This window comes from Bactrocera dorsalis, chromosome 4, assembly GCF_023373825.1.
Source record: "Bactrocera dorsalis isolate Fly_Bdor chromosome 4, ASM2337382v1, whole genome shotgun sequence".
NCBI classification, from domain to species: Eukaryota; Metazoa; Arthropoda; class Insecta; order Diptera; family Tephritidae; genus Bactrocera; species Bactrocera dorsalis.
In genome coordinates, this window is record NC_064306.1 from 68,154,134 (window position 1) to 68,167,652 (window position 13,519).

Genomic DNA, 13,519 nt, shown 5'->3' on the forward strand with positions numbered 1-13,519 from the left:
CTATATTAACTTGTCACGTAGTAAAATGTAAGCAACAGTCTTACAATATCAAAATCCGCCGTACTAACCCAAGCCACTAAATCTCATATCCACCCAAACCAAGTTACATAGGCACAGGTCTACATGAGTACGAATATATTAAAGTCAAAATATTAAGCGTTGACTAATTATAGAATTAGAACAGATTATCTAAGTTATACCCGTCATTAGTAGACAATAAAGCAGGATCATCTTTGTTAACTCCAAACAATTGCAATTGAATTTTCGTGAACTTCTATAGCGTTAAATATATGTATGTATGTATGTGTAAGTAGTTGCTGAGTATTACTCTCAACTCTCCCAATTTCGCTTGGCTGTTATCAGCAAAATTGTTGATTGTTCAGCACTGGCGCGCTGCCGCTGGGCATTTGGCCCACTGCCGTGAATGTATAAAACTCGGTTGTCCATCGTGCTCAACATCAGTCAGTTTAGATGAGATCTTGCAATTGGTTTGGCATTTCGGCAACCGGCTTAGACTGCCTTCTTGTGCCATTTGAGTCACGCTTACTAAATAAATAGTAAATAAATTGATTTTTAGCTTCGGCTACTGATCTCGTTTGACGTATTCACTGACTTCATTGCTTCTTGTACATGCATATGTACATACTCGTATGTGCCGTAACAGTATATAGGCGTAATAGTGAAAATTAATTAAAGTTGATTGTGCTGATCATTAGAAGCTTCCTTTCGTGCGACTCAGGCATTAAGATTTCAGTTGTGATTTAGCCGTTGAAGTGAATTGTCGGCTAGATACTCTTCAAGTCACTTTTGAGTTTTGCAAAAATATATGTGATACTGATAATACACCGAGTGAAAGTTTAGTTGAATCGTGATCTGCGGGAAATTGTGTCATTTACACGGAGCATTGATTCGTATAAATTTTTTTTGGTGAATTTTGAAAATTCTGCAAAAAAATGTGTGAATTTAAAGAGAAACAAGGCGGTTCTGCTCCAGGTAAGCGCACATATGTACATAATTTTAACTAATTTAAGAACTTAGTTGAAAACTATATTTTTTACGTTTAATAATTTAAATTTAAATATTGGTTTAATAATAACAAAGAAAATTTTGAAAAAATTAACGAATTTATATAAAATGGATATAATTTTAAATAATTTAGTTCAAAATTATTTTTATTTATGCTTAATATTATTATTTATTGAATAATAGAAGATTTATAATTAGAGAAAATTAAATAATTTTAATTCAAAAATTAAGGGTTATATGCGTTTCCTCGGGTAAAAAACAGCATTTTTTAAACAAATTTTTTCTCATAAAAAAATTAAATATTTTATTAGATTTTTTTATTGATAGAAACATACTCGTACACTATTAGCAAAGAATTTCTGAAATTTTTGAAAAAAAAATTTAAACTGCGCCATTTCCGGGGAGCCCTCGGAAAAATATTCGCCCGCTTTGGTAGGATAACTCCTTACAGGATCATCTAAGTGAAAAAATATGTGCTTTAGCTAAAACCTGAACTTTGAAGTTGGACGAGAAAAAAACTGAAAATTGGATTTTTGGCAGATATTTTTACAAAAAATTAAAATTTCGCGAGATTTTTTTAGTCAAATAGTTGTAATCGACAAAAAAATCCTTCGTTGAAGTCTTTAAGAATTGTATCTCAAAGATCTCTGTAAAATTTCGTGACAATCGGCTGAGTAGTTCTCGAGAAATCTTGCCAACCAACTTCAAAAACACAGTTTCGAATGAAATGCGTTTAAAGATTTAAGTGAAAATAAAAGCTAGCCTCGAGCGCACAAGTTCTCAAGGCTGTATCTCCAAAACCATTACTCGAATCAACTTGAAAACCTCGGATAATATTCTAGAGATGTTGTAGAATTTAATAAAACAATAATTAACAATAAATTTCGAATTTTTAAGACCCCAAAATCCATGTGACCCCTTAAAAACACCTTTTCAAGCAGAAAAATCGACTTATTTGTGTGAACAAAAATTATTGTTGTTTACTCCTCATATGAATGAGAAATATTGAAAAGGACACACAAGGACAGTAGCTTTTCAAAGCATATTCGGAATATTGATCCAGTTATGACTCGTCTTACAAATCCAATAATTGGTTTTTAAAGATAAATAAATAAAAACAATGACTAGATTTTTACTATGAATGTCGCGATGCCAAAGAGTTTTTTTCAAGTTAAATTGCGTGTCACGTTTATAATTGCACGTTTCTTCAACTTTTATTAATTATTGCAAACATTCTTGCTTCCCACGCAAAATGTGGTTTTCTCATTTAATAGTTGCGGACAAACTACAATATTTTCTGACGAATTCGCTAACACGTGCAATGTTTAAGAGTTTAGTTTCTATGACATTCGCTTGATTTTATCAATTAAATTTTTTTCTCGTTAAACAACAGAGGTGTTCGAATACAAGATAATGATAAGAAATGTTATAAATTGCAACAGCTACCGATTTGCATACAATTGAGTGTAATTAATGCGAAGAAGTGCATTTAAGAGAATGTAAATAAAATTTCAAAGTGATGCTATCCGCCTTCCTTGACGTCGAAGGCGCTTTTGACAATACGTCTTACAAAAGGGTAGTCAAGGCCCTGGAGAAAAGGAATGTGGTAACAGCGATGCACAGATGGATAGAGGCCGTACTGCACACCAGAATAGCTGAAACCACAGTAGGAGATACAAGTATTCGTCTCAGTACTACCTCTCTGTTATGGAGCCTTGTCGACCTACTAGTTTCGCTAACTGATAAAGGGATCCGTTGTCGAGGTTATGTGGATGGCATTGTTAATACAGCCAGAGGCAAATTCGGGGACACTCTCTGCGACTTAATACCGAGTGGTTTAAGTCTGGCTGAAGGTTGGTGCAATGGGCTTGAGTTGAACATCAATTCCTCTAAGATGACCATCGTCCCATTCACGAACCTTACCCTTGGGGACAGTAAGCTAAAGATGATTCACTCTGGACTCCTCTCTGCAGTGCAAGTAGGTCAATATGACTTTGGTCAAGGCGACTTAAACACTAATGGTGTGCAATTGACGAGCTTGAAAATCCTGGAATCGTCAGGTGGTTTTACATCATGATCGTGTGACCGATAATCGTGTATAGGGTGGTGACTTGGGCCTCCAACTATCAAACCTGCAACGACTCGCATGTATCGGTAGCGCTTGAAGCCATGATTGCGCTATCATCACTACATCTAATGAACGGTCAGATACGCACTGCTACAAATGACAGCAAAAGGGTGTGGCAGAGGTAAGGTAATCATTTGCCCGTCTCCCAAAGAACAACATTACCAAAAGGTTAAAGTTCAATGTTACCTTTGGCAGCAAGGCTGAATGGAATGATTCCACTCTCGATCGACTGCTTAGGGATAGTACAATCAAGTGGTACACTGACGGCTCGAAATCGTCGGAGGGAATCGGTGCAGGAGTCGCAGGGCCACGCACCAACTCTCCATACCTATGGGAAGATTTCCGAGCATTTTTCAGGCAGAAGTCTTTGCCATAAGTCGGTCCAATGCAACAATAGTAATAAACGTATAACCATACTTAGCGATAGTCAAGCGGCATTTAAAGCAGTCTCCTCCTATGAGATCCAACTGCTACTGGGTGCAAGAGTATAAGGAACGCCTGAATACCTTTGTGGAACGCAACTAAGTGATCACAAAGGAATAGCCGGGAACGAATCTGCTGGTGAACTTGCCCGCTTCGCAGCATCCACTAACATGATATGCACCCTTTAATATGATGGGTCGCATTCCATAAAGGAGCTGATCCGCAATGAAGAAGTAGTAGGAGAGAGAAAGGCCACTTTACATCACTAGTAACCATCGGTGTTAGAAATGGAACCGTTTTGTTGCTATTCAACAGCGATTTATTGATAAATATTCGGTGTTGGTTTTTGTGTTAACCCTTGTGGTATTCATACATTGAGCCTCTTTTTATATCCAGCTATATTTAAATGGTTTCAAATGTTTTTTTTTTGTGCAAGGTTTAACTTCTGGATTATCAAAATAGTGCGGACATGACGATCAAACTCTATAGATTACTAAAGCCAACTATTGGAAAAATAACCCATTTCTTTTACGAGATCTAATATGTATGAATATGCCGGAATTTTGATAGTTAAAGCATTTCAAACCAAAAACTCCACCGCTGTTACGAGTTTAGGAGTATTTATTTTGTTCGCAAGATAGTTAAAAACCTAGGCTTGGTATATTTCTATTTAGATTTTAACTATAGAGTGTTTATTATATTTTTATCCATTTTTTTTTGAATAAAATAGTAAATTAAATATACATTTTTCTTAATTAAAAAACTTTGTAAATTATTTTTCTTCAATTGTTTGATATCTATGTAAACTCTCACTGTAATCGCTTCGTATGTCACGAACATACCTACATTTGTATTTAAGTGCGAGGAATATATAGATAATAAAACTGTAATCTCGCACACATTTAAATGCAATAAAACTCAGCTTGCCGCTTCCATTCAAATATTTATAATATTGGACCTGGGCTTTTTGCAGTGATTCACCACTGTTTACATTTGACTCTCCATAAGTATATGCGTATATATGTCTGTTTGTGTTTGTATTGTCATACGAGTAGCAAAGTCTTAGAAAATAAGCTCGGCACTTATGCTGCGCATTATGTTTTGTAATTCGTGGTAGAAAAAGAATCCGATTACGGTCAGACATTGAAAACCCCACACGGTATATGGATATAAATTTACTTTGTAGAATATCGACATTTAATGACACTAGATAACGTGTGTTGTTACGAAGAAGCGATGTTTTTGCTTACTTGTGATTTTCCAGATATTTATTTCAGCTTAAACAAATTAAATTGGATCGCTTTGCATGCAAGTTGTTATTGGTATTTGATATGCGTTATCGAAAAATCACTGTTAATGCTACTTTGAAAAAAACTTATATTTGAATTAATATGGCAGGTGTATTTATTTCGAAACTTAAGTAATTTAAGATTAACGGAAAGAGTATAAGAATACTGAATATTTATTTTTCAATAAAGGACAACGCTGTTCTAAAATGTAGAAAGCTCGTTGTGGACTTAGTTATATATGTATGTATGTCAGTTATAACCAATAACAAACCATAGTTTCTTCTGCAATGTTTCAATTACTATTTCTTCATAGTAAAAATTGTTGACATCGTTGACACGTTTCAATCAAAATTTCTTCTTTTCTCTTTCACCAATGAACTAATTTCAGAACTATGCACGAAGCAATGCAATTATACTAATTTATAAACTATTAAATATTATTGAATAAAATCTGTCGCATATGGTTTGCTACACTTCCGAGTGCTTAAGCTACAAGCGACTTTCAAAGTGTGGGTAGAGGGGGATTCAGAAAAAACCCAAGCAAAAAAACTGCGCATCTCGTAAAAATGCGCCACACGCGACAATTGTATTTATTTAATTTTTTAGTAAGTTGTGAATTACAATTTACACGGTCAGTAAATGGGTAAGATACATTGTATGTTTAGATATCAAGGAATATTCCAACTATTTATGAATTGCGTGTGTAAACAAGGGAAACAAAAAAATTACTCATACGCCTCACACTTCAGACTAAGCCCGGTGCTTGAGTAATCAAACACGTTCACGCTTTCATTACTGATTATTGCTTACCGAAAGGAAAACAAGAGTTTAGTAAGTGGCATTAGTGTATAGGCATATCACATGTAAGCTTTAAATTGTTATTGGTAACTACAGTTATACGTACTTCGTAGTGTAGCAGACAAATATTCATCTTAGGGATCAAATGATTAAGTGGTTCAGTGACCGAGTGACATATAGAAAGTTTTAATAACCAACTGATTAGATAAATATACTAGAAATATATGCACAATCATTGCAGTGATATTTTAAAGTCAAAGAGTGCAAAGTAGTTATAAATATTATTTGTGGGAAGAGACTTTCTTAAAGGTGTCTCAGAACCAATTTTTCAGACTACCAAGCGAAATTTTCGTTATTTTTGATTCACTGTAGGGTATGTACATATAGTAGAACTATTTATATGTATACTTTTTATACTCTTGCAATCTATTATTACAGAATATAATAGTTTGTTCAACTAATGATTGTACGTATCACCTAAAACTAAGCGAGATCGATATAGGGGTATGTATGTATATATAAATGATCAGGATGACGAAAAAAGTTGAAATCCGGACGACTATCTGTCTATCCATCCGTCCGTCCGTGCAAGCTGTAAGTGGAATAAAAATTGAGAAACTTGGTATGTGGGTTCCTTAGTACAAAAAAATTACGAGTTCGTAGGTAGGCGTAATCGGATCACTGCCACGCCTACAAAACGCCATTAACCGAAAACCTATAAAATGCCATAACTAAGCACTAAATTAGCATATAAAAGATTAAGATATCCGGGGGCATCTTTGGGAAAAAAATTTAGAAAAATTGGGCGCGGCTCGCCCTCTAAGTTTAATTTACATATCTCCTAAACTACTGAAGCTACAACAACCAAACTCACCTAGCGCAAATATTATATAAACCCCTATCGACAGTGTGAAAATCAATGAATTCGAATAATAACTCCTCTCATCGGACTAAAACTGCGCCCACTTCCCATATAACACAAATTCCTCTTGACTCTTTCATTTTCCCGTGTATAAATTAAGAAGCATTCAATATAATGCGATAAAGCACGAATCATGCCTTTGTATTATGCCACCTTATGACCAAAAATGATCCAAATCCAACTAAAATTTTTCAAGCCCCTAGGTACTGAATATGTGGACCTCAGTATCTAAAGTTGAATTTCGGTCAATGTGTGGGATATAGTAAAATTAAAATTCAGAGAGAATATTTTCATGATAATAATAGCTTTGTGTATCAAAAATGGTAAAAAGATATGACCCTAGATCCCTTATAACTAGCAAGTCTTATGTACCTGAAAGTATTACCCTGGCTTTAATCCTTGCAAGTTGCAAGAGTATGAAATGTTCGGTTACTCGTATACTAGAACTTAAAATTTTCCACTTTAAATTTCAAACAAGTGACAACTCTTTTCAAAAAAATTTCAACTTTCTTCTTACACTTTTTTTTATGGATATGTCATAAGAGGTTTTATGGTCTGTTTATTTCATAAGTTTTTTATTTAAAAATTATAAATTATAGGTTTTATGGTCTTTTTATTTCATAAATTTTTTACTTAAAAATTTTAAATAGATGGCAACGTTCGAACTATCTGATTGTAAGCCATATTGGGATCAATACGTAAATTGAAAATAAAATTATGTCTGAGATAGAAAATTATAAAAATACATTCATGCATACATATGTATATCGGTTATTTGTTTCAAAACTTTCGCTTTTTTTTGGAATTTATATTGGTTGTTGGAGAGCTCTTCTGTTTATTTGCGATTAGGAAATAAAGTCATTAATATAAAAAACACAGTTTCATAAGCGAAAGACTTAGCAAAATCAAGTCCGTATAAATCTTATTCTTATCTACTATACATACTTGTACAATGACCCTACAACGACGGGTTTCGGAAAGAACTATCAAACATGCCAGGCTCACATAAAAATCATAATTTTAAACATATGTGTCTCGTAGTTACATATACATAAGTACATACATATGATCAGCCATAGTCCACACACTTTCGCGTGCTTAAATTAAAATAAAAAGCGCAATTCAATTTAGTATTGCGTTTATTTTGTTTGGCCAAAGCAGTCGATGCCTTCTCAATTAATTGACTAACTGAAGACTCATAAAGAAGCGAGAGAAAGCTATATGAACATCACTTATGTATGCAAATGCGCATTCTTATGTACACTCATGTGTACACACATACACATAAACATATAAATATGCTTGAGACCGTTATAAACATATTTATAATTGCATATGTTTGGGTTATTTAATATTTAAAATTTTTTAAGTAGAACAAATTGTCTGTTTATTAAACGATAATTATTTGAAAAAAATACATAACAATATATTGAGTTTAATAAAAATAATGAACTCATCGGTAATTAGCTATGTATTGTAGCATAGAAACCAAAATAGAAACTCATTAAATGCAACAAAGCGAAAAAAAACGTTTCAGCACACTGGCATCGGTATTATTACTGATTCTAATGAAGAAATAAAGACATACATATGTATGTACATATGTTGAATGCTAATAAAAAACCAACTTTTTATGATATCCAGAGCATACTGAAATTATAGAGGAAATTTTCTCCCACCTATTTAATGACAATGAAAGCATAACGTGAATCGAAGACGATGGAGCGGATGTTCCCTTCCCCGACCACAAAGAAGTTCGAAACAAAAGTGGACACAAGAAACGCTCGGCTAGAGGCTCACAACGCCACAATATAGCACCTGTGTTCAATCCCAAATTAAAAATAACTCAGTCACTTTTAAAACTCTTTAAATAGAGTCTGGTAGTCGATTTACAACCATCTTATCCGAACTCAGCGTAAAAAAATTATTCAAATCAATCTTTTTCTCGAAAAAAAAACGGTTTGATGCCACACCCATTCGAATGTTGTACAGTGTTATGAACACATACATGAAGAAGTTCATTAGCATGGAATTTATTACAATTCTATTTAAACTTCGATCCATAACGTGACATCGATTGCAATTAATTTGTTTATTGGATGGTTAGCTCGATTTGTTTATCATATACATACATACACTATATACTGCTGAATACAAATATTCTTATAGGCATGTAAATAAACAGACTATGGGCTCAATTGAAATGTTTGAAAGCCGATTAGTCGTTTTCCTCATGTGGCACGTGGCTTTTGCCAGTAAGCAATAGGTGACAAGCTCGAGATTAATTGAAATTGAAGCAAACATCTGGACTCACTGCGATAGCGTTTTGATGCACGTTTTCATCTTTTCGTATTAATAAAGTAATTCTGACAATTGAAAGGAATTCTAAAAATTTTATACTCGCGTCAATATAATTAATTAAAATTTGCAAGGCTTTTCCGAGCTTGAGATTGAAAATATTGTTTTAAGCTGTGATTGAGTTTTTTTTTATTATAAGATACGTGTTATATTTTTAGACTCTTAGAAAAAGCGTTTGATAAAGTATTAAAAAATTATTAAGAGAAAAAGCTTCCACAATTTTTACTGTTTATTTATGAATAGTTAGGGACTGTATATTGATAAAACTGAAAATCGCTAATATTATTATGATCAATACAAAATATTATAAATTTTATAATAATTCACATATTAACAAAAAATTATAAATACATTTTTTGTTTAAAATTATAAATAAATATTTGTATTATACATAAATTTTTTGTCATTTCTATATTTTCAGCTGAGAGTACGAAACTTACGATTGCTACAATCGAAGGTGGCAATGTCATCGCCAGTATGCCAGAGCCTGGGAAAGGAGCTGAGTATTTTGAGAACGCCTTGGAAGCGACGAGTAAGTAATCAAAATATTCTGAATTAAATAAAAAAAAAAACTAGAAAAGACGTTAACTTCGGTTGCACCCATGCTATAATACCCACCACTTGTACCATACTAAAGATTCTTTACAAGAACTTGATTCTGATCAGTCAGCTTGTATGGCAGCTATGTAAATGCTATAGTTGTCCAATATGGGTTCGGATAAATGATTAGCTCCTGTGGGAGAAAAAGACGTGTGATGTTTCAAAAACTGAGGGACAATACGAGTATATATAGACAGACGGCTGAATTGACTTTTGAATTTAAATGTTTTTGACTGGTACAAATTATTCACAGAGGGTCGAGCACGTGTTGACGACGAACCACGTCCAGGACGGCCATCAACATCAAGTGGTGCTCAACTTGTCAATAAAATAAAGGAATTGATGCCTGAAAATCGACGACAAACAGTCAGGCATCGTTGGAATATCGGGCGGATCAGTGAAAACCATTTTGAAAGATCATTTCGGCTTAAGCACGGTTGGTTCCAAAATCACTAAATTTTTTCGAAGAATAGCGTCACGTTAACGTTAGTGAAACAATGCTTTCGGACTACAAGCATGTCTTCAAACGTATTATTACTGGCGAAGAGCCTTGGATGAATGCTTTCGATGAGGAAGCAGACGATCAATCGGCTGAATATCGTCAACACGTCAAAAGAATATCAGAAATCAATGTTTTGTTGACAGTTTTCTTCGATTATCATGACTGTCAGTGATATCTGTGCCTAATGACAAATCAAAATAATAATAAGTGTTTATACGCTTGGCTTTCTGAAGTACATTGTGCATTGGGCGATCAATAAATTTACAAAGAGTTAAATTATCATGAATCGACGGTTAACAGTCGAGATCTCACTGAGAATCGACGATTAACAGTCAGAGAGAGTCAATGAAAACCAATGAAAAACAAGATTAATTGGGTCTAAGAAAAGCGAAAGCACGATTGGTTCCAAAATCACTAAAAACGTCGCGTTAACGTCTGTGAAACAATGCTTTCCGACTTTCTGGATGTCATCAAACGCAATATTCTTGACAATGAGCCGTGGAGCTATGCTTACGACCCGGAATCAATCGGCCGAATATCATGGCAAAGGTGAGCCGAAGCCGAAAAAATCGATGCAGATCAGATATCAAGGTTATTTTGACAGTTTTCTTCGACTATCGAAGTCTGGTGCTCTCCGAATTCCTTCCGACCGGCCAAACTATCAACAAGGAATACTATTTGAGTATTATGCGTGGTTTGCGCGAAGCCAGTCGTAAAAAGAAGCCGGAATTATAGTGACTTCTGGATTTTGCAGCGATAACGACCGCTCCATACTGCATTGATTCTTTTTGAGTCAAAATTTTGAACCAATATCGTGAATAGCTAAGCGCATAGAAGGCTATTCCGAAAATCCAAACTAACAAGTTTATTGGGGCTAAGGGCGATTACTTTGAGGGAGACGCCATAGATTTTGAAGAATAAATTAAGAATTTTGAAATTATAAGCAAAGTCTTACTATTTTTTGCTCACAGTAGTATTTTAAAAGGTCTGTGAAGTATCCTTCTGGAAGTTATAAACTTCGTGACAAATTTATAGACCTTGTTCATGGTATAAAAATATTGATATATAAAACATTAGTTCAGTAAGTTAAAATATTATATATTTTTTATTATACCGATAAATATTTCTTTTTAGCATTTGGGAAGTTCAATTATTTACTCATATTGATATCCGGTTTGATATTGGCTAATGTGCTACTCGAAACACTCGGCATCAGCTTCGTGTTGCCCGTCTCGCAATGCGATCTGAACTTGACGATACAACAGCGTGGCATACTGAGCGCCATAGGATTTGCGGGCATTATTAGCAGCTCACATCTCTGGGGTTTCCTGGCGGATACTACCGGACGTAGAAATATTATACGCCCGACATTGCTGTTGGGCTTTGTGGTGACGGTGCTTTCAAGTTTCGCCACGAATTTCTGGTTAATGGTCATATTACGCTACATTAATGGTTTTTGGTAAGTAGATAATCATATCAACTATATGAATCGTTTGAATTAATGATTTTATTTCTGCTAATGAAGCATTTCCGGTGGTTCTGCAACGATTTATGCGTTTTTGGGTGAATTTCACACGGCCAAGAACCGTTCACGCGCCATTATGGGTTCAGCGTTCATTTTCGGTGTTGGTTCCATGCTGATGCCCTGCATCGCTTGGTTGGTCATTAATCAGGAGTGGCGATTTGTGATTCCCTATTTGGGTATTACCTACAAGCCTTGGCGTTTCTTCATGGTTGTTTGCGGTATACCCGGATTTTTGTGTGGCTTGGCCTTGTTCAAGATACCAGAGAGTCCGAAATTCTTGCTCAGTCAGGGCCATGACGATCAGACACTCGAGATACTGCAGACAATGTTCCACGTGAATACATGCAGGCCACGTGATGAATATCCGGTAAGTGTAGGCCGTTAACATTAATTTTTGTGTGCCAGCAATTTATTTTTCCCCAACATGCGTTTAGGTTTCTCATGTCGTTGAAGACATTGACAGCGCAATGAGCCCGAAAATCGAGCGTGAACGCATTGCAAATCCCGCTGTTGCTTTGCTCCGCTCGATGTGGGACCAAACACAGCCGCTTTTTAACCGCGAGTACATGCGCACGACGGTGCTCATCTGTTCCATACAATTTTGGATATTCGTGACCTCGAATGGCATGTACATGTGGTTCCCACACATTCTCAACACCGTCGCAGAGTTTTTGAACGACAATCCTGGCAATCGCACTTATATGTGTCAGGTGGTGTACAGCAAGCAGGAGAGCATTTTTAAGTCAGAGAGCGCACATGCCGCCGCCATCAGTGATGGCGTGACACTAACAGCATCGCAATGCAATGAAAAGTTGGAGATCTCAACATATCAACATTCTCTGGTGTTGGAAGTGCTTTACGCCGTGGGATTTGCGCTCATTGGCGGCATCATCAATAAAGTGGGCAAATGCACCATACTTTGTAAGTGGTACTCTATTGAAAGTTAGTTTTGTTATTTATTTTTTTTTTCTGCTTGCAGTTGTCATTTTAGGTGCCTGTGGCGTTTGCGGTATAGCTGCAGCTTACGTTGATATACCAATGGTTGCCGTCTATCTGTATGTGGCTTTGCTGCTCTGTGGTTTGGGCATTAATGTCTTAAGCGCGGCCACCGTCGATCTATATCCCACAAGATTGAGGTAATTAACTTACTTACTGTGCAGTTGGTTTTTATATTTTCTGTGTCTTCTTGTGCTCCACAGAGCAATGGCTATCTGTATTTCTCTCATGATGGGTCGCTTGGGCAGCGTCGTCGGCGCCAATGTCTTTGGCGCGCTCCTAAGTCATCACTGCGAAACCGCCTTCATCGTTTCGGGTGTGTCTTTGATATTGAGTGGCTTCCTTGGTTTCCTTATAACCAAACCGACCAAACGTAGCGGGAAGCAAGAGTCTTGGCGTCGCACTAGCCTGGTCTCCATGACGGGGAACTGAAGGAGACTATCTTCCGCCATTAAAAAACTTTACGTGTAATGCGAATTTATTATTCGAAAGGAGTGCATGTTCTAGTGCTTAGTTTGTTACAAATTGTTGCCTGATAAGTCTGATTGTGAACTACAGCATACCTGATAGTTGTGTTAGCACTGAAAGTATTATGTCCGAAGAGAATCATAATACTTACCATACTTATCGTTTTACTTAGTTAGCGCTCGTAGTAAGTAGTTTTAAGTGATTGCTGTTTTAAAGCAATATGTTTTTGAAATTTAGTTTGTAAAAATTAGCATTACATTTAATAAAAAAAATATATACATATATTATATAATACGTAAAATGTGTACTAAATTACGACGAGAGCAAAACGAAATATTTCCTGGCATCAAACAAACAGTCGTCCCACTGTCGAATTGGCTCGCACATCACTGTTGACAGCCGAAGTCGAAAATAATTTCGTCTATCTGGGAACCAGAATTAACACCAACTACAACGTCAGCTTCGAAATCCAACGCAGAATAGC

General features: G+C 35.6%; 1 protein-coding gene across 1 annotated transcript; it reads left to right on the forward strand.

Annotated features, from left to right (window-relative positions):
- The first annotated feature begins 451 nt into the window (after positions 1-451).
- Positions 452-13,316, forward strand: LOC105224953 (synaptic vesicle glycoprotein 2B). Its single transcript, XM_049454097.1, has 7 exons — positions 452-993; positions 9,366-9,476; positions 11,181-11,505; positions 11,572-11,938; positions 12,006-12,492; positions 12,551-12,707; positions 12,771-13,316. Exons 1-7 carry the CDS (start codon positions 954-956, stop codon positions 12,997-12,999), a joined length of 1,716 nt encoding a protein of 571 aa, XP_049310054.1. The 5' UTR covers positions 452-953; the 3' UTR covers positions 13,000-13,316.
- The last annotated feature ends 203 nt before the right edge of the window (positions 13,317-13,519 follow it).